This window comes from Protopterus annectens, chromosome 1.part1 (genome assembly GCF_019279795.1).
Source record: "Protopterus annectens isolate FY-2018-M chromosome 1.part1, PAN1.0, whole genome shotgun sequence".
NCBI lineage: Eukaryota > Metazoa > Chordata > Ceratodontiformes > Protopteridae > Protopterus > Protopterus annectens.
In genome coordinates, this window is record NC_056726.1 from 1,804,538,947 (window position 1) to 1,804,563,109 (window position 24,163).

At 35.9% G+C, this 24,163-nt stretch overlaps 1 protein-coding gene across 1 annotated transcript in view; it reads left to right on the forward strand.

The window, feature by feature from the left end:
- The first annotated feature begins 269 nt into the window (after positions 1-269).
- The window catches only part of MATN1 (matrilin 1), a 164,725-nt gene continuing 140,831 nt past the window's right edge, over positions 270-24,163 (forward strand). Inside the window, exons 1-2 of the mRNA XM_044084738.1 lie at positions 270-469; positions 19,330-19,676. Of these exons, the coding sequence (XP_043940673.1) occupies positions 388-469; positions 19,330-19,676 (429 nt within the window). The 5' untranslated portion in view covers positions 270-387. The remainder of the gene's footprint in view (positions 470-19,329; positions 19,677-24,163) is intronic.

Consider the following 24,163-nt stretch of genomic DNA (forward strand, 5'->3'; position numbering starts at 1 on the left):
GTTTTGATCAATGAATTCACAGAGTATTGTACAATTTAACTGGTTTAACCTCATTTGCTCCCATGTGAGTTTCTTGCTCTTTTTTGGACTAATTTTAATATTTCTGTTCTCTGCATTGAAATAACATACTACTTTAGTAAATCCCTGTCCAGGGTTGATAAGCTGCAGACATGAGACTCCCAAAGGCTGAGTTGTGGTACACAACCCATTTTTGTATCTCCTCCCTTTCCATTAATACTTAGGTGCACACACCCATCAGTGTATTTTTCCAGGTGTGTCACATGTGTCAGAATCTGGATGCCTGCCTTTCTTAGCTGTGACACTAAAACCTCAGCACCAGGGCGCCTGCTTGTCACTTTACACTCTGCTTCCAACTAGTCAACAGCCATGAAGGGGATTGTCTTCAGCTTCTTTCTCTGTATAGCACTTCTTATTCAGGACCATGGAGTGCTTGGTGCAATAAAACCCGGTAAGTAAAACTGATCTATGAATTGTACAATACTGGATGATGGTGCTAAGATAGTTTATTCAAGGTTCTTATACTGATTTTATATATATTTTTATAATTGTATACTGCATGATATCCAAAATGTGTGCTGTATATTTTGTGTAGTGACACAGACAATACAGAGATATGCAAATGCATCATTGCATGCTTATTAATGGTGGAAACATAATTGTTAACATTTAATTTGGTATTTTGGTAGCATCTTGAAATTACTTAAAAATCTCTATCATTCAAGTAGACTCACACACACACACACACACACACACACACACACACACACACACACACACACATAGACACACACACACATGCATTTGGCAGAAAGAAATATATAATGCATTCCAGCTATATGTACATACATACATAAATATCTACATATATGTATGTGTTGGTGTATGTGTATTTCTATAGCTATATGTATACACACACACACACACACACACACACACACACACACACACACACACACACACGTACATGAATCTATATCTTTAATATATTTGTGTTTGTGTGCTTTCTTTGTATATGCGAGCGCATGAGTGTGGGTGTGTGTGTGTGTATACAAGCACACACACACACACGTACATATCTGTCTGTGTATGTATGTGTATATATATATATATATATATATATATATATATATATATAGAGAGAGAGAGAGAGAGAGAGGGAGTGAGATTTAAGATTTTATTTTGATATATATGTGTATAATTGCTTTTTTTTTCTGTTTAATTTTATATTCCATGGACATCTCTAACCATGTACATACATGACCTGAAATTTTTGGACAGTATTTGCAGTTGGTAAAATGTCTAATGTTACCTGGATGTCAACAACTACATAATAAGGAGCTACATTGTTTCACTGTTGTGATACAGAAGGATAAAACAGAGTAGTAGGCAGTCCATATAGAGAACTGAATCAACAGCATATAAGACCAGGCATGATCACCTGTGTTTCTGCAAATGTGGGCTTCAATAATATTCTTAACTAGATCAGTAAGATGGTTAACAGGTGAAAAGAAATTTGCATATAATTTTAAGTTCAGAAATAGGAATGTTTCCATGACATGGCAAAGTATTTGATTAACTATGTACTGATACATTAAAGCATTAGACAAACTGGTAAAGTAGAAACGTATTGTTTTTATTTAATAAGATAAGGGTTTCACTTACTTACATAAAGGGTACAAGAACTAGCATTCATACTCAGCGTGGTTTCTGTTCAATAAAGTGGTAACATAATCTTCCCTAAAATTTTCCATTGTGGGGAAATACAGGGACACAAAGTCCAGATTCAGGAATTGTGATGAAAGAGTTACAGTATGCTGGCAAAGATGTTGACAAAGAATAAACTTGCTTTTAAAATATCATGAGTATTTTACATCACTTTCTTTATGTTTTGGTTTTCTGATGCCAACACTTTGGTAATAGTCACATGCATTTAGTGCAAGTGATTGATGACTCAATATCATAAAAAATCAGATCTAATCTAACCTGTGGTTGTATTTATATGATAACAGAAGACTCATTTGCCTCCATGGGTGTCCCGTAAACCATAGTTCTTGTGCTGTGTGCATATTGGTACTGAGGAATTCTAGGACCCTTTGAAATTCTAAGATATCCATCCATAACATCTTATTTTACCTGGATGCATATTCTGTACTGCAGTATAACACATGACTATGACACTTTGTGGCTATGAGAAAGTGAGCAATGTCAGGCAGTGCAAGAAAGGGCAGAAAGGATTGTATTTTTGATATGCAAAGGGTCTATTTAATGAATGATTCTGCAGTAATCAATAGAATAAGAATAGAGCATAGTATCAACATGAACTATAAATAATGTTTGAATGTTATAATGGCTTGCATCTGTTTTATTTACCTTTTATAGGTTCATACTAGGCTAAGTGCTCTTGTGGACCATTTTAAGCCTAGCAATTACCCCATTTGAGAATCAAACCTTGCACCTTGTGTCTGTAGGGTAAGCACCTTAACCATTATGCCACCCCCCCCCTTTCACTAAAATGTAATATTTAATTTAGTTAAGTTGTCATCTGAAAGCTTTTGGGATACAAAGATCATTAAGGAATGCAAGCAGACTTTTAAATAGTGTTTATTTTATAGTGTTTTGATGAAGCTAAAATTATTGGTGGCTATATATGGAACCTGAGAATTTCCATAATTAGTGCAACATTCAGAATTAAACAGAATATACCAATATTTTATGACTTCATTCCTTGGCAGCACAGAAAGTTAGTCTTTAATAGTTGAACAGTGCTAAGTGCTTATAAAGGATGGCAATAGTTTTCAGTTGTTTCTACTTAAAGTTGTATATGGCTAAGCATTGTTTTTTTTTTGTTTGTTTTATCTATTTGCAAAAAAAGTAAACATTCCAGACTAAGAGTCCTTTTTCAGAGGTGACCCAGGAGATTTGTTTGGTTAAATTTCATGTTCTAAGTCATATAGTAAACAAATGGAGGTAGAAGGATACAAACTCCATACTCCTAACTATAGGAAATGGTTTGTTAACACCTCAGAGCCTTAGGCTACTGCACTAAGTGCCAAGCATTTTATACCCTTGTTCCATTAGTCCTCTTAATCTATGCTTAACTTGAACTATCCCTCCCTTCATATTTGCTTGTATTTGTATATAACAGTAATGTTGTTTTCTCATTTTAACTAATTTTGCTATCCTTTCTTTAGATAGTGACTTTTTATAACTACTTCATCCTCCTCTTGCATTCAGTTATACAGTTCTATATCCTATTTGTTTTTCCATCTATTTCTGAGTCCTTTAAATGTCTGTCTAACATACATTGCCACCTGTTTTTAAATGTTTATGCATATATGTATACATGTTTAATTTATACTGTTATTTTTCACAAATTATGTTTCTTCCGTGAGGTAAAGCATCACGGTTGTGTGGCAATGTTGCTTTTTGAGAGCTCAGTCATAGGTTTGATTCCTTTATTCTCCTTTTCTTTTGTGGACTATGCAACCCTTAGCAAGTCACTTAACAAGACAAGCTTCTTGTTTCTCACTGTAAAGAGCATCTTTGCTTGTGGGTTTACCTGGTTAACAAATTAATAAAGAGAAAGGTGGAGCCTTTTAACTACAATATCAGCAAGGAAGAGGACCACTTGACATCTGACTCCTTGCAAGAGATTCTTTTCCATGTATTATGCTGAAGAAGCACAGGGGAAACAGCAATACTGGAAACACTGCTTTTTGAAAAGAACATAACAGTGTCACACTAAGCAGGTCTATTGATTGTCCTGGCAATTGTGTAATGAAATTTAGAAAGTGGGTTCAAGAAAACAAATTGCCTGATTGTTTGAGATTATAAATTGTTGCAATAATAATACTGCATATGAAGTAGCAATAAAAAGTACTGTGAGGCAAAACTAAATTATAATGGAATATTAAACATCTTAGCATTAGTTTAAAGAGTAAGAAAGAAAATAAAATGAAAGAAGTCTGATCACCACCAGAGTGAGCTGTATACATGCTCTGTTTTATAAAGGAAGTGACTACCATGTATAGCTGCAGAGGCATAGAGTTACCTTAAATAGATATTCCAACCTCACACTCAGTCACACACACGCGCGCGCGCGCACACACACACACACACACACACACACACACACACACACACACACACACACACGCACACACAAAACAATCCTGACCCAGCCAATTGTCCCTTTCAAACTGGACATTATTAGTAGATACTTTTGTTCTCATCATACGATAGACTTCTTCAGAATAATTAAGATATTTTCCAAGTATGTTAATTATTTATTTATGTATTTACTTGTTTTCTATTTGTTTGCCAGGATAGAGCACTGACCCAATGGACCATTACAAAATCAAGTCCCACATTCACTTATCAAAATAAAGTATGCTTTATTATTTGTACAAAAAAATAAGAAAGCTCATAAAATACACAAAAGTGCAGCATAAGAAAATAAAACAAAAAATAAGTAAATAAATAATTCACACAGCATTCCACAAAAAAAAAAAAAAAACATTATGTCAGTCTTCTGTTTTTTAGTTCAGGCTTAACAAATAAAACAAGTTTTTGTCTATTGAGCCTGAGCACTGTAAGTGCTAAGAGTGGAAAATGTTTTTATTTATTGGAAGAAATCCATTGTGAATGCAAGAGGAATATGCTTACTTATACAGCAGTCTTTAAAAGGGACAAATGGCTGTCATTATATTCACTTATACATAAATTCTACAGTCTAGACTGAAAATGGATTTTATCTACATTTATATGTATATGTATATGTATGCTTATATTTACAGACATATATGATGGATGCTCAAAATATCAAAGCATTGAATGTATGTCATAGACTTCGAATTACAAAGATTCAAATACACACTACTTTGAATTAAAAAATCTTTTTTGTAGGAGGCAAACCTCCCTGCACCTCCACACCCCCTGATAATTATATATGCCAATTTATGAGATCACTTAACAGTGGGGAAAGGGTAAGTTCCATGATCCTCACTGTACCATGATCTTATACGGAAAGAAAAGCTGGTACTTTTGTAATCAACTGATTTTCAGTCATCTGTGCTGGCTTTTTTTCCTACTTCATGAAGCTAACTTTCAATGGATTGTAGGGAACCCATATATATACTGTACACCTCTCTCTCACTCTCTCTCACTCTCTCTCTCTCTCTCTCTCTCTCTCTCTCTCTCTCTCTTGCACGCTCTCTCTCTCTCTCTATATATATATATATATATATATATATATATATATAAATTTGCATGACTTTGTTACATCCATGCTACTACATGTTAACTTAAAGTACAAAAATGCTTAGTTCTTGTATTCTAAACTCTCAAAATCACAAGTTAATATAAACTTTACCAGACTGGGGTATTATTAGCACATGATGATCATACTGTTGCACATGCATACTGCACCAATCAGAAGTGCCTAAGTGCTAGGTACAAACATATGGCAGTTCAGTCAATGGTCTATGTTTCTGTTGCTAATATACCACATTCAGGCAATAGTAATTCTGAATACACACACACACGCGCACACACACACACACACACACACACACACACACACACACACACACACACACACACACACACACTCACACACACACATGTACACACATATTTTATGTGCACAAAGTATACAAAACTGCAGTGCTGAGCTATAAATATTAGTGTAGAATACTCAGCCATGTAGATACCTGATGTCAACTTTACACCACAGTGTTTTGGATCCCATGTGCATTCAATGGGTCACAGAGTATAAACTAACTGCACTGAGTCACACGTTATTAATTCTCAGCACTCCCAATTTTATGAATCACTATCTGTCATTCTCTGTTATCCTTAGCTGCAACTAACATTTGTGGTAAGAATGCAGCTTTCTGAATTGGATCTGAGATACCTTGTACAGTTTACCATCAAAATGTTAATTGCGCTTCACCATTTATTATCATCATTGAAATTATTACTTGAGATTCGTAATGCTGAAATTTCCAAATGTTGAAAAAAAAAACGAACATCAACATTTCCGACCACTCCACACCTAAAAACAATTGCTAACATGGGTCAAAAAAGGGGTCAGATTGTATGGTTTGGAATATCAGTGTTTGAATTTTTCAGCATTTGGAGTTCAGACTTCACGTAAGTTGATTTGACTTTGTTTTGTTCAACATTTTGATTGTAAACCACTAAGTACACATACAGGACACAGTAAAAGGCCCAGAATATCTTAAAAAATCATGTGTGTGGGGTCTTATAAGATATAACAAAGAGCAGAAAAAGCAAAGTGAAAGAAATTCATGTAGTCCAAATGATCACATCACTAACTCTGCTGTATCCTTGCTCATATGGTGTAGTTAATTGCTGTGCAGAGTTTTAAAACAGATCTGCTGCCATTAATTGTGTGAGGCTTGATTAAATGCCTCTATCTGATTTCATACCAGCCATAAAACTTGCTAAAAATTCAAGAGAGCTAAAATTTAATCCACACAGGGTTTACAGGTATATCTTGTGCCAGTAAATGAAATCTGGATACATTTTATAGATAGACTTACAACAAAAGTGCAAATAGGCTACAAGTTGGATGTAGTGTTTGCAGCCACCTCTCATGGTCTTAGAGCAGGTGTTTTGTGATGGCTGTCATACTGCAAGTTGTAAAGACTCTGATATAAGAAATTAAATGCAAAAATATGTTGATTATATACCATAGAGAAATAGAAAAAATGTGGAAAATTGTTTTCTTTGCAGAGACAGCTAAAATTCTATAATCTGAAGTTAAATATTACCCTATACAGCTTTTTATATACAGACTGCAGAGTTCATACATTAGACCATTAGAGAGAATCAGCAAGGGTATTATGCAGCAAATAGCAATGTGTTTACCATAGAGCAGCCTACTGATTTCTTTTGTACTTCTTTTTCTCTTGAGATGGTAAGGGTTAGACCTAATGTCTTGGAGACTGACATGCATTTATGTTACTATGTGAAGAAGCAAGCAAACTGAAGCCTTACAACATGGTTATTTCTGGATACTGTTAAGAAAGCAATAATGCAAAACAAAATGGTCTTTACAGGAAAATAACAAGTCACCTGGGGTGTGTGTCAATGAGCCTCCCCACTCCTTGAAGGTCTGTTATTTCTCTGCAATACCTATGCTGGAGGATATTATTGCACTTAGAAAACAGGCTATCTAATGAGTTTTATGTTTATTTTATTCTTAGCATATACACATTTTATTATATTTCAGAAGTAAAATAGTTAATCTGCCTAATATTTCAAGTTTGATATAGGATATTCAATTGAGCTTGAGGAAGTAGTTTATCAGCAATTCAGCTGACCAAGCACTGCACAAATCAACTCATGAGTCTGTACTTCTCAAAAACAGCAGTCCAATGAAAAATTTAATTACTCTGAATCCAAGCATACAATCAACATACAAACCCCCAAATGTTCTGTAAGCAGTTAACCAGTGCCATCTTTAAACATGTGATTGAGAATATGCACAGTTTCCATGTTATGTTTTTAAATAACAATAGTCATCACCTCATTTATACACTAGGAGGGGACCCAACATGTCAGATGTCATTCAATATTACTTTAAGATGCATGTTAAAAGGATTTCAAATTGTTACCATATTCTATCAGAAAATGATCTTTGCTTTTTGTGTGGAAGTTTAATATGTATAACAGCACTCCATATCTCAGGAAATCACCTCACCTCTTTGGTGCCACAGATTTCTCTGTCTGACCAGGATGCAACAGAGATGACAATAATTTAACATAAGAAGTCATCTTATACAGTTTCATTTTCAACTTTATGTTTCCTATACAGTTGTACATCTCAGCCTTGAAAGAAAAACATGAAGCATCTATGTAGTTCTATGCATTAAAGACATCTGGATACTTACAGTACCATTCAAGCTTTCAATTGCTTTGGCTTGCTTGAACAGTAGCTCTTTGGAACACCTCTAGTGTTGACTAAATACCAAATTTGGTTTAAGAAACGTACATTTATAGATTGTGAAACTTTCTTCACCTAGCCTTATCTATCAGAAACCCTAGCATATTGTACTGAAACAAACATTATCTGTCATTCCTGTGATCACTTCTTCATCTATGGATAATGGGTAATGCTCTTTTCAATGATTTTAAACATATATTTTAGATCAATAAAAGTACAAATTGTGTGATTCTTTACAAATGTGATCAACCTATGCATCCATTCTGTTATGGGAAATAAGGAAAGATTGTCTTCAATCCCTATTCAACTTTACTTCTGAGTGGTGCAGGTAATTGTTTTGAGAGGATGCATCAGTAGCACTGAGTCATGTTTGATCATATGTAGCATTCTTTCTGTTACCCTTATAAGCCTGTGAATAAATCAGCATAGTCATGCTGGATATTATTGCTATGGTTTCTCGCTGTTTAATTTCTCCAAGTCTTTTGGTTTCCAATACCATGATGAAAATGGACTCCATTCCTCAGTCAAAGTATAATTAAAGTTCATGAAATTAGTATTGCTTCAACTTTTAATGTTAGCCAAAAGTGTTCCACACAGCACCGGCAATGTGCCAAGAACTGACTCCTTCTGCAATTCATAAGGCATTACATATATTGTTACCCTATCTATATAAGACTGTAAATTATTTTTCTATGAGATCTGTTGCTCCTACTGCTATTGGAATTGTTTGGGTATCCTTCTTTCACATTTCCCTCATTTCTGCCAGAAAATCCTGGTATTTTATGACTTTGTGTCTCTCTGCATGTAAGACACTATAATCACTGGCTATAGCAATTTCAGTGATCAATGCTACTTTTACTTTATCTGGTTTTCTTGCATCTATTTTTTGAACTGTTGGCAATGAGTGATCCCATGTGGTATAAACATCATTGTTCTCTATAATGCTATGTGAATCATGTTCCCAATGCTTCTCAGCTACTTCACTATTGTAATGTTTGCATTATTATGGTTCTGTATAGTATTTAAGATGTCTTTGTGACTTTGTATTTGATTTTGATTACTTTTAGTCTTTTCATGTACATTTTGAAATAGATTAATCATTACTACCTTACAGGTGACACAGTCCAAAATGTTAGAATGAACTATTTATTTTCTAGCCCTTATTTTTATACTCATATTTGGTCTTCCTGACATAATGTGTCATCTGGAATATGGAAAAGCTTAAGAGAGTACTTATAGCTCAGCTCTCTCCTGCTTGATTTTGTATTTCTGTTCATCATGCAGATTCTTTAGAACATACTTATTTTCCATGTATGTGTCATAGAGAAATATCATTTTAAAACACGTTTTCTGCATTATTCATTTAAAAGCAGGACAGCTCTTCCTTTTATGCTTGTAGACACAACTGCTACAAGTCATATAAATTAAGATTGTTTGAACTTTTCATTGGACTCATTTTTGAATTATCATATGGCTCTTCTTTCATATTTATTACAGCATATCCTGTCTTTATCTCTCATTTTGCCACATTGTTTGGCTTGTATTTTATTCAACATCTATTTTTTCATCAGTTATTTTATCTGTCCAATAGTAACTTCACTTGCTGTGTGGAATTCCAGCTATTTTTATCTCAATAGCCTGTTAATTGTTTCATTATTTTTTTATACCACAAGTTATTGTGTCTGTTATTACTGAATCCTACATTTCACCAAATATGCTGTTTTTGGCTTTGTTCTTCATTTCAGCAACATAAACATCTATAATTGTATAGGACATTGTACTCTTGTAAAGAACAACTTTCTGATAAATGGTAGGTTCTGTCTAATCTGTCAGTAATTATTGTTTTTTTCTAAATGCTGTCAGTAATTATTGTTTTTTGTTCTTCTATTTAAGAAAAATAAAAGAGTTATATATCTTTATGACTTTTCAGTGGGAATGTAGCACACTGGACCTTTTCAGTTCATTTGTTTGTAGTGAGGAATCTTGTGGCAGTAACTCCATTCCAAAAGTAGAATAAGAAATTAATACATTATTTTTGTCATTAGCTATAGTGACAATATTTATTTGCAATAGACTTCTTTGGCCAGCATCCAACATCACTGATTAACATCTGAAAAAGTCAGCATTTAACTACGTAGTCAAACTCTTAATCAATAATTACTTAAAGTGTACCATCATTTTGTAGCTTCATTCATGCATGGGTGGTTCCATCACCAGCCCTTTTAACATTCAATTAAAACTTAATAAATGTTTTTAGTAGTACTGATGAAGATGAAAGTAAAAAAAAATGGATGTGTTCTGGGGTTCAAAAAGGCATACCAAGATGCAGAAGCCTTATCATGGAAGGTGTCTGCATAACAGTTAGCCTTTCTGATTCTTAGCCCAGTGTCCTATTTTTTGAATGGTTGGTAATGAGTGATCCCATGTGATATAAACATCATTGTTCTGTATAATGCTATGTGGATCATGTTCCCAATGCTTTTCAGCTACTTCACTATTGTAATGTTTGCATTATTATGGTTCTGTGGGGGCCTTAGAGCAGACAGCAGTTGCATGGGCAAAGCCACATGTTAAATCTTCAGTCCACAGGAATGTTTCATGCTTTCCCCAAAATGTTTATAGAGCCTGGTTTACATGGATAAATGAGTCAGAGAATTATTAAGTCAAATAAAATATAACTCTATGAGGAAAAAGTGAATGCTGTCTTTCGATGGCAGTCGCCCATTCATTTCTATAGAAATATTTGTGGTACAGGTAAATTTAGTGAAACCCTGAGTTGGGGGTGTGAAAGTGTGTGTGTGTGTGTGTGTGTGTGTGTGTGTGTGTGTGTGTGTGTGTGTGCGTGTGTGTGTGTGTGTGTGTGTGTGTGCGTGTGTGCGTGTGTGTGTGTGTGTGTGTGTGTGTGTGTGTGTGTGTGTATGCGCGCGTGTGCATGTTAGAGCATATCTGGGTGAATGTTTCCATAAGCGTGACAGAACACTGGGGACTTGTTTGTGGCTGAGCATACATGTGTGCATGTATGTGTGTGTGTGTGTGTGTGTGTGTGTGTGTGTGTGTGTGTGTGTGTGTGTGTGTGTGTGTGTGTATGTATATTATGTGTGTATGTATGCATATAGGGGGAAACGTTTGCTAATGTGATGTATGGTGCTGCCAGAGGCAACACTAGCGCTGTCAAGTTTGACTAAGCAGTGTTCATTTCAGAGACATTGTAATGAGCTGCTGATGAGGTGTTTTTTAATGCAGCTTTAATTTTACTCATTGGGCAGTTAGTGCAGGTAAAGAGGAATTTTCTAAATCCCAGAGATGTCCTAACATTTTTAGTTTATTAAAAGTTTAGTCCTGTGACATAAAAACTGGTGTATCAGTCAACACAGAAGCTGCAGAAAAAGCCAAGTTAAAGGTCTGAGCAGGATTTGATAGAATGTCATAAAGATAAGAACCACTTAACAAGACAATCTTATTTAGTTAGTTAATTAGTTAGTTAGTTAGTTAGTTAGTTAGTTAGTTAGTTAGTTAGTTAGTTCATTCATTCCTTACTAAAGTAGAGCAGTGATCCCTCTGAACCATTTTAGAACACACCCATTAGTTTGTCCTCAATGAACTTTAACAAAAAAACAGGATCATTAAAGTGTAGAAATGTGGACTTGAATTTAACTAAATAGAATTGATCATTATTTCCTATCAAAGAAATGTTTACAGAATGCTAGATACTCACAAGATCAATTTTAAGATGACAATGAACAGAAGAGAGTAGTGAAATATTCTATAATGTAACACTAAATAGGCGGTACACTGTACTGATAATGTTTTAGTGTATACAACTGAGTTTATAGAAGTACCTTTATTTACATATTTTGCTATATTTACATTTACAAATGGGAAAATTCCCAGTTTTTTAAATGCAGCCCTAGAAACTGTAACATCTTAGTGCAATAACAAAAGAATGGATAGATAAGGGGCTAAGCCAGACTATGAAGTCATATGATATATAAGTTAGAGGGGCTGGGACATAGATGATTACAAAAATTTTGAAAATGTTGTAATTGGATGTTTAGACTACCAGTGTGGATGCATAGTGGCCAGAGTCTCAAGCAGAGCTAGATTGTCTGCCTCTAGGAGGGAGTTTGGGGTATTCCGTATGAAGCATTCATAATTGGCTGCTTTAAAATATTGCATTTTTAGAGTTACTTTGAATTCAGTGAAGGAGTCAATGTTTTTGAAAAAGGATGGCAGAGCTTCCTAGAGCTTAGGTGATGGAACTGAAAAACTGTGTGCATTTTTTTCTTTTTGTGGGGCATATGCAAAGATGAGTAGAGTGTCCGCTGAGAATGATGGCCTGCCTCCAAAGGAGTAAAGGTATCCAATTAAGAAACTTGACATTATAGAAGTAATTTTGTCCTTTGTTTACTGAGAGCTATTTGGCTTAGCTAAAACTGAGCAATGATGTTCACAGTATGGGGTGATTAAGTGGCATGTGCTGACGGAAGTAATTTCTAAAAGTGGGATTTTTTTTTACAGGTAGCTACTATCAGTGACAGACTGTATTCAAGCTGTGTTAGCAGTATCTTTTTGCCTAATGTTGTTCTACCCCATGGTGAGAAGTAAGATGTCTTCCAGATCCAAAGGAGTAATTTGTTGAATTCTGACTTTGGTTGTTGTATTTGAAGCTATGTTTTTTGGTGTTATGTTTTTGATCAAACCAAATGCTAAACTGAAAACTTTAGTGGTCTCTAGAAGTATTAGGTTGTTGTCTAGTATAAGACATGAAGATATTTTTGTTGATTTGCAAAAATCATTGTTTTTTTTCTTGAACCAGAAGGTGAGTAGTTTGTGGACTTAATGGTGCTGCTTTTTAATGAATCAGGGAGAGGGCCGGATCTGTAAACCACCATATCATCTGCATAGAATATTACTGGGAGTTTTGCTAGGTGATCTGTTTCTTAAAAAATGAAAATAGAATAGGAACCAGATAGGAACCTTGAGGTATGCCTTGATTGGGAAGTTGTGTCTGAAATGCTAGAGCCTGTTCTGACGCAGAAACGTCTGCCTGAGAGCTATTCCTTAAAACCAAATGTCTGTCATGTGTGTAGCATCAATTGCTGACTATGTATTAAAAAGCAGGGATTGAATGACAAGATTAACAACTTTGGTAGGTCTGTGATAACAGTGCCAGTCAGTTTTTCCTGTCCTTCTTTGTAAAGATGTCATTGATTAGCATGCAGAGTGTTGTGATTGTTCCTTGCCTAGTTTAGAAGCCCTACTGATGTCTAAACAAAACAGTCTAGTTTTGAATGAAGAAGGATAGTCATGTGTCCACCAGCTTTTCAAGTATGCTTCCTAAAGCTGGGAGTATAGAAATAGGTGCAAAGTCAGGAGTTCATTTAGCCTTCTATGCTTTGGGTGGTGATTTAACTACTGTTTTTCCTGACAGGGACAGTATAATGGTTTGGCATGGAGTGCTATTCCAAATATGGGAGATGGGATTATGATGTACTCTTTGCATCATTCGAGAAACCATGGGTGTATGTTGTTAGTGCCTGATATGGCATGAATGCAAAGTTTCTCAGTGAGTGCTTTATTTTTTATATATGTACTGGGACATGAATGAAGAAGAAACAGTGCACTGACAGGAGATGTCAGATTGCATTAAACTAGTTTTTGATAAGACTGAGAGTTCTTGACATTAACATAGATTGGGTTAATGATTTCTGAATACCATTTTGAGTTCCAACCTGTTACACGGTTGACATGCTTTTAGATATTGATGTTGCTAACTGGATTGATTGCCCAAATAATGCAAAAGTAGAAATATGATTTCGAATAGAATCTTTGGTAAAGTTGTAGAAAATGATAAATATTTAATGGGTTTCTAAATTTTTTTATTTTTTCCCATTGGCTCCAGGTTTAGTCCCTGAGTTTAAGCAAAAACTTTAGTTGTGAGGTTATCCATTTGTTAAATCTGAGGTTTATTATCCTGGGCATAATAGAATATGTTCTTTCAATATGGAGGAGGAAGTTAAGAATATTTGCTACTTGAGCTGTGTCCTTATGTAGAAGTACAGGTAGTCAACCTGTGGTTGCCAGATATATTTTAGGTAGTGATGCTATGTGAAGACTTTTGTCTGAGGATCCTTTTCTTGATGGTTGTTTGCATTTCAAGTTGCTAAGAAAAGTGAAAAAGGGGAATAGAATGATCACTAAGACAAACTGAGTAAATGATTAAAGATGCTAGATTGCTGTGTAGGTTTGTTATAATGGTCAAGTATTGCTGTGATTGCTGAACTTAAAATTGGGTGTATCAGCTTCTTGTACCATTTTTATAGTAGGTCTTGAGCATCTAAACTTGTGTTTATATATCTTATTTGTAGATATGGACGATTTATATTAAAATCCCAAGTATTATAACATTTTAATGCAGTGACATCACAGTTAAAAAATACTTAATTAGGGTTTGACATTTTTCTTTTTTGGAGGGACGGGAAGTAGACACCTTCAATGTGTAGTTTGGGATGTTTGCATAAAGCAGCATTAATAATGATCCAATTTTTGTCATAGTCACTGCAGCTTGAAGCTTGGAAACATACCAGCATTTTACAGTATACTTGTGGTGGTCCATGATTTTTTCACCAGCTATTTTACCTGGCCATGCATTAAGTATATATTAAGATTGGAAGAAGTGATGAAATCTTGGGTTATTTCAATTATGTCTACTGTGTCATCAGAGTAGATGTTGTAAAACTATCTAGTTGCTCGAGTTTGTTAGCAATGCAGAAGAACAAAGGTTGCCTGTGGGTGGTTTCAAAATGGATGTTTTTCAATAGGACTACTGCAAGTTTCTTTTGTTTTTGTAAATAAATAATATATGGAATATTGGGGTAGGAATGAAGATTCTTTTGAGTCATTTAAGTTAAAAGTCAGGTTTTTACTCTCATGATGAATGAAGACTTAAAATGATAGTTTAAAAGAATCATTACATATATGTTTAGGAGACATAAATTTTTGAGTGTGATATTAATGGGTTGAGACATGTATATAGACACTAAGTTACCTGCTTGAACTCCAAGTGACAGTATTTGAGTAGCACTGTATGAGTCTGAAGAAGTAGCAATGGAATCATTGAAGTAACAAGAATGTGCAGAATTGAGAAACATATAACAGGAAGCACTATATGTTATTAAGGGAGGGTGGAGATAGGTATTGTCTGAAGAAATGTAATTGGATGCATTTGAACATGTGGCTCTGAAGACTTACATAAGGCATGAATACCTATTAAGTAGACTATAAAGAATAGTAAATAAGATACTGAGTGGGTGTGATAAGGTCAAAGGATAAAGGAAATGAAACTGGGGTAGGTGGGAATAGGAGGAGGGTGGTCACTGCAGTGAGGTAGAACTCGGGCAGGGTCTGTGTAAAACAAAATTCAGCTCTGGACGCTCCCTTTGATTGTCTCCTCTCAGTGAATGGCACCAGAAGCATGAGGATCAGACAGTAGGTGAGTAGTAATGAGTTTTGTTGCCCTTATGCGTTTTATATGAGAACATTTTCCAAGCTATATTTTATTTATTTAACATTTGTTTACCGGGAAAGTCCAACTTGGAACAAAGCCAATTTTCAGCGGATGCCTGGGGAGAAACGCTCCAGACGCATGTCTTTGAAACATGGGAGGAAACCGGAGCACCCGGAGGAAACCCACACAAATGCAAGGAGGACATGCAGACTCCGCACAGAAGGCACTCCAGCCAAGAATCAAACTGGAAAACCTCTTGCTGTGAGGTGACAATGCTACCGCTGCACCACTGCACCTACATTTTAATACAAGCTGCTCCATCAAAATCTATGGATGACTGAGGAAACCAGTAAATACCTAAGCTAACACAACCTCAGACAATATATGCCAATACACAGCATTTTACCAGTTGCAACAGTGTTTTGTAAATGGAAGACTTCTTCCTTGCTAAAAATTAACTATCATTGTCTACAGCCTAAATTCTACAAAGTTATTCCTTTGCTGTATATGTCAAGCTGTTATAAACACATTCTCATTCTGACTCTAATAGGAAAATTGGACCATCCTTTCTCTTAAGATGATTCCTTTGGTTGAAGTAGGGCCAGCAGTACATGGATCAAATTCAGAAACAGTGGGCACATACACATACAAAGTGTATTGTTTTGGTGTCATCAAACCTTAATGCATCAACAGAATTACAAAAAATCCATTAATCTGCATATTTATGCAACTTGCAAAAAACTAAAATGTTTATATGCTAGCCATATGAATCACTGGCACATATATAATCACAAAAATTCTGGACTCACCTAAAACAAGTCCCCAAACCAAAATCTACATTTGTTTTTTTACAAAAATGTAAAGTAATTAAAAAAAAATGAAACAGGCTACATTTCCGACTCATGTGACTTCACACACTTTGCACACAAAATGCATACAATCCCCCTTCCCCAAAAAATTTCTGACCTATATCATACTCCTGGAAATTAAATGTGTTAAAATTAGAAAGAGAAATTAAAAAAAATAATGAAATATAAAATAGAATATATTAACCACAGCTATTTTTTTGTTTACTATCATTTTGTGTGAATGACATTCTGTGGCACGTATGTTGCCAAAAATTAGAATGTCATGCACAAAATGAAAATTGTATGGGATAGTCAAAGACACTTATGTGAATCCAATACTGCATTTGCATAAGTATGTTCGACTATATGTATGGAGATCACTGTACAGTGGAGATTGGAAATTCATGCATATCCCTACTGTAGTGCAATCGTGGAGTTGGAATATATTAGTAGCAGGGAGTACAGGGTGGCTTGCCCCCCTGCAAAAATGTGATATGTTGTATAGGAGTTTAATTTACATCAGCTCCTATATAGCTATCACGTAATGTTTTCAGTGACAATGTCAACTCAAATGTGTCGATCATTTGGGTTGACATTGTGTAGGAGTGGAGAGTTGGGTTTCAGTATTTATTTTTGTTATTGTGAACGGCAAATGTTTTGTCCTTCACAATAATGATAGTAACCCTATTTTTATGTAATTATTTTATTTGCATTTTGTTGCCAGGGTACAGCAGTGATAGGGCTGGGTTACAATAACAGAAACAAATCAGCAACAAACTCATAAATACCTGGACAGCAAACATTAGTAGATAATAACAATATTGATAATTATATTAACAGAATCAATAGTACTTGAATAGTACTTGAACAACAAACATTAGTAGAATATAATTGAAGAAAAACTTTTCATCAGGAAAATATTTAAGTCATACCAGTACAAACAGTTACATTTCATGTGAAAATGAATAAACAAATAAGCAATCAAAAATGGTATATCTGGCAAAATGAACGGATCCTTTATACCTAAACTAACTAAAAGCATAACTTAACTATAAAACTAGTAGAGTCTAACACAATTAAAAATATATAAATAAAAATAAATGCACCTCCAAAATTCGCCAATCTCTACAAATAATTAGGTGCAATCCAAATTGAAAGTATGACAACCAAGGCTATAAATGTAATACTAATTTATTCCAAAACGTGAGGTAAGTCCTTTTGTACAAAGCTTCATCAGACCATAAAATATGTAAATAAGAAACACACTTAAATACAAGTCTAAGCACCTAATTAATCAATTAAAATAATTTCAGTTGCAAATTATCACTTTCATAGACTTAGTTGTCATATTTTCAATTTAGATTGTACACAGTTAAAAATATACAAGAAAATACAGGAAATGCACCCATGAGATATTCCATTCATGAAATCCTACACAAACTGCATGCATCCATATTCATAAGAAACTCAGGTAATTACTATAGCCTTTTGAAAACAATGGGAGGTACTAATGTAACCTAATGAAAAAAAAATAACAGAGAAAAAATGTTAAATGGGGAAGTCTGTCCTTTGTGATGGATGAAATATATTGTATACTGCTGAAATAATAAACTAAACTGTTTCCCTAAACCTACACAAGATATTCCACGTATCATACACCATACCCCAGTGTATTCCATATTTATTGTAACATTAGAATATAAATGAAGGGTGAAATAAAAACACATACCAGGTATACAGTGGTGATATCTTTTTTACCTACTCATCTAATCTCGTTAGAAGTTTATTTACATTCTTCACTCATTATCAATAGAATACTCTTTTCGTACATCAGGAGGAAAGTTCCAAAAAAATACATAAATAAACCTTCTATATTTAGTCTGTTTGCTAAAATCTAAATTAAAAGTTTCCACACTGCACCCAAAAACATAGATACAACCCCCACCACAAAACTACACTTAATTTTACAAGAAAAGTAATGCAAAATGAAAAACAAACTGAAACATGAAACAAATTTCCCATTTACTACAGATTAAAAAAATAACATTCATGCATTGCATATACAAAACACACACACACACACACACACACACACACACACACACACACACACACACACACACACACACACACACACACACACACAAAGGACACTACCTCAGCAATTTTATGTCCATCATTATGCATTCTAGTCCCAAAAGGTATTGTTGTGTGTTTACTGTGAAACCATCATCTTTGTAGTGAACTGTAGACTTCCTCAAAATTAAGACTAGGGTTACTATAAGAATGCCTTAAGACAAGTACTCTGAAAAAAACAGTTCAAAATGTATTGGTGCAATGCAGTGAACATTTGTTTGCAGCTTTACTAGCTTTCCTTTGTATTTGGTCCATGTTTTCACTGTGCTACTTGTGGAACCCAGACTCATATGTTTTGCAACTCTGCAATTCTATCTGAGGAAGATAGTTCCAAAATGTGTCTATAATTGCATTGCTTTAATTGCCACTTCCTCCCTGCCTCCCGCACCTCATTTTTGCCCCACATGTTAAACCATGACTGCTGTAGATCATGCCCAATGTAAGACAACTTTTGGCACTGACAAATACTTGTTTTACATCACCCTGCCAATGATAACTGGGACAACAAGGTTATGATATTTGAAAATAACAGCATTGGTTCCACAAGGAAAGCAACTCAATTTTGTGCAACTAAATGAAACATCCCAGTCTGTGTTTAATGGCAAACACTCAGAATTTGGCTCTACAAAAAGCCCTGGAACTGATTCCTTCTTCATAATACCTAATTGTGCTGCACTTTGTATTGTCTGCATGCCAAGATAACTTTTAAATAATTGTTTATTTTGTATATGATTTTAGGCTGGTTTTATTTTATTCCTGCACATACATGTTTTAAGTTATGTAATTTTTGAGCCCTGAGCCTAATTTCACATGTGCTTTTCTTCTCTATTGATACTGTTTTACAGCTAGCCTATGTAGTTCAAAACCTACAGACCTGGTATTCATCATTGATAGTTCCCGTAGTGTCCGACCTGCTGAATTTGAACAAGTCAAAGAATTTATGTCAAAAGTCATCGAATCACTGAATATTGGCCAAAATGCTACTCGTGTTGGTGTAGTCAACTATGCCAGTTCTGTCAAAAATGAACTTTCGTTGAAGACGCACAAGGCTAAACCAGCCCTCCTACAAGCTGTGGCCAAAATTGACCCACTTTCAACTGGAACAATGACAGGTCTCGCCATACAGTTTGCCGTTAACAGAGCATTCAGCTTAGACGAAGGGGCAAGGATTAATAATCCGCAAGTCAATAAGGTAGTAAAACTGTAAAATGCATGATTACCTTCCTCCTTTTTTTCTGTTTTATAAATGTATTATCCATATACATTTGGTTACATCCACAAATGATACAGCTAACCTGTAGCATATAGTGGTGCATTCATTTTTACTTCCTATAGTTCTGCAAGCTATAGCCACAAATCATTTCCCTGAAGTACCTATAACCATCTTATTACCTGTAATTTCTAATGCCTTTTAGAAATGTATAGAAGTCAAATAGTGATGGTAACTACATTTTACTATTATCTGCTACCTGACGGTAAGTTAAATGGGTTCTGCAGGTTATATAGCCCACAGGTGTACTTGGCAAACAGTGAGAGCAGCTCTAATGCTGTCTTAATGCTTCCATGTATGGTTAGTGGCACAGCAAAGAAATACTGCAACATCAGTTTGAAATACTATGAGACAGTAGGAGAGTAGGCACAAGCATGTTATAAAATACTATACACAATCCCATTCTAGTTTTCGTTTTCCTTTTGAATCTGAAAAAAAAATATGTATTCAGTTTGTGCAGGATTTATTGGTTATCATTTAAGCTCTGTGAAGGGTGTTCTGCTTATAATGATGCAATACAATCAATGTTATATTTGCATCTCTTTCCTGTTTATCATAAGTGCTTTCTGAAACTTTTGCTCATCTAGATATTGGTAAATTGCTTGACAGCCCTGTGCAGTAACAGTGTACCTTAAACTGTACTCCAAAACAAGGTCTAAACATAGTTGGCCTTTTCAGGAAATAGAAAAAAAGTCATACTGTATTCTTCTCATCTCATTTTAAATAGTTTGCTTATTTTGTTTTTCATTTACTACTTTCTGCTCCTGGCTATGCACTTATGATACTATTGGTTTGGATATCAGTATGGTTTGCTAGTTTGCTGTGCTGTTCTTGTTATAAATGAGTAATCTTTGAAAATGAACATTGTTAATCATGGATGTTTTCCGTATGGCTGAAGCAAACTAAGCAATCAATCTGTACAGTTATACAATATACAATAACATGAGTAAGTTAATCTCTAATTTAAAGAATGCTGTATTTCTACTGGATTCATTTCAGAGTCACTTAAGGTAGAAGGCATTTCAGCATTGTAATCTAGAAAAAGTATATTAAATATTTACTGTAATAACTGTTAAATCAATTATGAAAATAAAAACGGATTGTAGTAAGCTTATAGGTTCATAGGTTCATAGGTAGGTACTAGGCTATTGGCCCAAGGGCCTACATAAGCCTAGCCAACAAGGTTCCCTGGCTTACGCCACCCAAGAAAGTTATTTTCCTGTGCTACTGTCGAGCAGAGACATAGAAGTGATCCCCGGGGTGTATTTCCTATTTCCCATCCACTCATCAAGATTTTTCCTGAAGAGTACCAATGAAGACCTTTGCTTGACATAGATGGGTAGCTTGTTCCAGAGTATGGGAAGTCTCAGGGACAGGAATCTATCCCTCCAGCATGTCCTGTTTATTGTGGTGACATGGTTTAGGTCCTAGAGCGTGTAGCTTGGAGTGATTGGGATTTCTTCAGGTGTAGCATGTCCAACAGCTCTGGGTTTGACATAGCTTTATATGTTAGGCAGAGATCACCTCGGAGTAGGCGATATGCTATGGAGTAAAGCTGGAGTTTTTTGAGGTGGTCAGTGTAGGGCATTTGTTTGAGGCCAGTAATCCTCTTTGTGAGGTACTTCTGTGGCCTTTCCAGCTGCTGCAGATGTCTTGTGAGGTACATTCCAAAAGGGGAATTGTACCCTATAATGGGTTTAATGAGTGTCGAGTTGAGGGGAACAATGACCTCTTTTTTCCTGGATGAGAATCCTTTTATGATGAAATGTGCCATGTAGAAGGACTTCCTGACTACTGTGGTGATGTGGCTATCAAAGGAGAGACTACTGTCCACCTGGGTCCCAAGGTCTCTTATCACACATTTGGTGTTAAGAAGATTGCTGCCTATGTGGTAGTTCATGGGTACACTGTTTTCACCAAAGGGGATGACACTGCACTTTTTGGCATTGAGCTTGAGGCCATGGCTCTAACACCAGAATTCTGTCTCAGCGAGGCCTTTCTATAGGAAGTCCACATCATTTGGAGACTTGACTATGGCTCCTAGTTTGCAGTCATCTGCAAACTTCATTAGCCAGTGGCCTTCTGTGTTAGCCTGTACTTCAGAGAAATAGATACCAAACAGGAGAGGTCCCAGGATGGAACCCTGTGGTACTCCACTTGTCACTGCTTTGAGGTCAGATTTGGAGTCTACAACTTTTACAGTGTGGGTTCTGTCAGTGAGCCAGTTGGCAACCCATCTTGTGATGTAGGGATTTATACCTAGTTTAGTGAGTTTAGCTATAATTCCAGAATGGGGGATGGTATTGAAAGCCTTGGCAAGGTCAAGATAGGCTGTGTGAGCCACCTTACACTCATCTACAGCTTTGGTGACTGCCTCAAAGAAGTTGATCAGGTTCAGGAGGCATGATCTGCCTTTCATAAACCTGAACTGGGTGGGATCCAGAGTTTGGAGGCTACCAATGTCTTTGTTTATGAGTTCCATGATGATACGTTCCATGGCCATGCAGACCAGGCTCGTCAGGCTAAGAGGTCGCTAGATCCCCGGATCAGTGGTGGCTCCCCCTTTGTGGAGTGGGATAACTGTTGCTGTGCACCATTCAATGGGCACAAAGCCTAATGCGAGGCTATTATTGAACATGGTGCTTAAGTGGGGAGCCAGTTTGATCTGAAGTTTGTGTAAAATGCAGCCTGAGATGTTGTCCGGCCGCATGGATGCTGTGTTTTTGGCTTTAGAGAGTGCAGCTTTTACCTGCATGGTTGTGACTACAGGAGCTCTGCATTCTTCCTGTATAGATATGGGGCTTTAGGGGGTGAGGGGGGATAAAGTTATATCAGTTGGTTCTGTAATTTTCATGCCTTTGTGCTGCAACTAAGTTCCCCATACTAAAGGGGTGGCGTAAGCCACAAAACTATGGGCTAGGCTTGTAAATGCCCTCGGGCAGATAGCCTAGTATGAACCTATGAACCTATGAACCTATGAACTCAGAGCAGATCTGGGCGTTGCCATTGAGATTCTTGACATAGCTATAGAATGCTTTGTGGTTGTCCTTAGAATTAGTGGCTATTTTGTTTTCGTAGCTAGCTTTGGAGGATCATATAAGGGATCTTAGCTTCTTACTGAGGCTGACCAGGGAGCTTCTCCACTCATGGGATTTTACTCTCTTTTGCAACAGTTTCTTCCTTCTGTTGTGCAGTTTGTTTATGGCAGGGGACCACCAGATTGGCTTCCTTTTTTTGGAGGATAGTGCCTTGGTTCTGTTTGGGATAGCACGATCCATGTACTCATGTAAGTGTGTATAGAGTGCATTTGTGTAGGATTCAGCAGTTGTAACTGTATTATTCATCTGCATGGGTGTCATGAAGTTCATCACTTCATGAAGTTGGCTTTTGAGAATTTTTTTACCGTGGTTTCCTTAATGGGGGGTGGGGGAGGGATGTGGATATCAAGGGTGATTAGCTTATGGTCGGATCGGACCAACGAGGAGTTGACTTCAGGTGTGGAACACTGGTCACTCATGTTGGTAATGACTAGGTCTGGGATATTGTTGCCCCTGGTGGGGGTGAGGATAAGTTGATTCCGGGTATTGGAGTTTATGAATTCCAGAAAGTGTTGAGCTAAGGAGTTGGTACACAAGTAGTTTTCCCAGTTAATGGTCAGGTAGTTGAAGTCGCCCATTATTAGGGTGTTTGGTTGAACCCTAATATTTTCCAGTACATCAAGGAAAGAGGAGAGGGAATCCTGGGGCATGGTGGGGGATCTGTAGCAAGCTGCAATTTGGATTGCAGTTTTGCCATATTGCTTATTTATAACAAAATGCTTCATTGTTATACATTTGTTTAGAGTGAGAAAAGCAGAAAACTTTTTAAAATATTTGAATATAATTTACATTTATTAAAGATGTAACACATTCAAAAAAATGGAAAGAAACTTAGGATACTGAAGTGATTGGTACATATTCTTCACAAATAATAAAAAACTTCCAGATGCACAGAGAAAAAGAGAAAAAGACAGACAGACACACACACACACACACACACACACACACACACACACACACACACACTTATATGGGATTTTAGATTCTTCATACTAATTTGACGATCTGACATGTATTTATCAGCAATTGCACAAGAGGGTATTCTTGAGTGTGTGTGTGTGTGTGTGTGTGTGTGTGTGTGTGTGTGTGTGTGTGTGTGTGTGTGTGTGTACACATATATATATATATATATATATATATATATATATATATATATATATATATATATATATATGGGTCTACTTTGTTTCGTTGAATCTCATTTCACTGAATTTCATTTCACCCTGACCACTTCGCTGAAAACACAAATTACTGAAAACTCATTTCACTGAATCTCATTTCACTGACCTGAACTTAGTATATATGGCACTG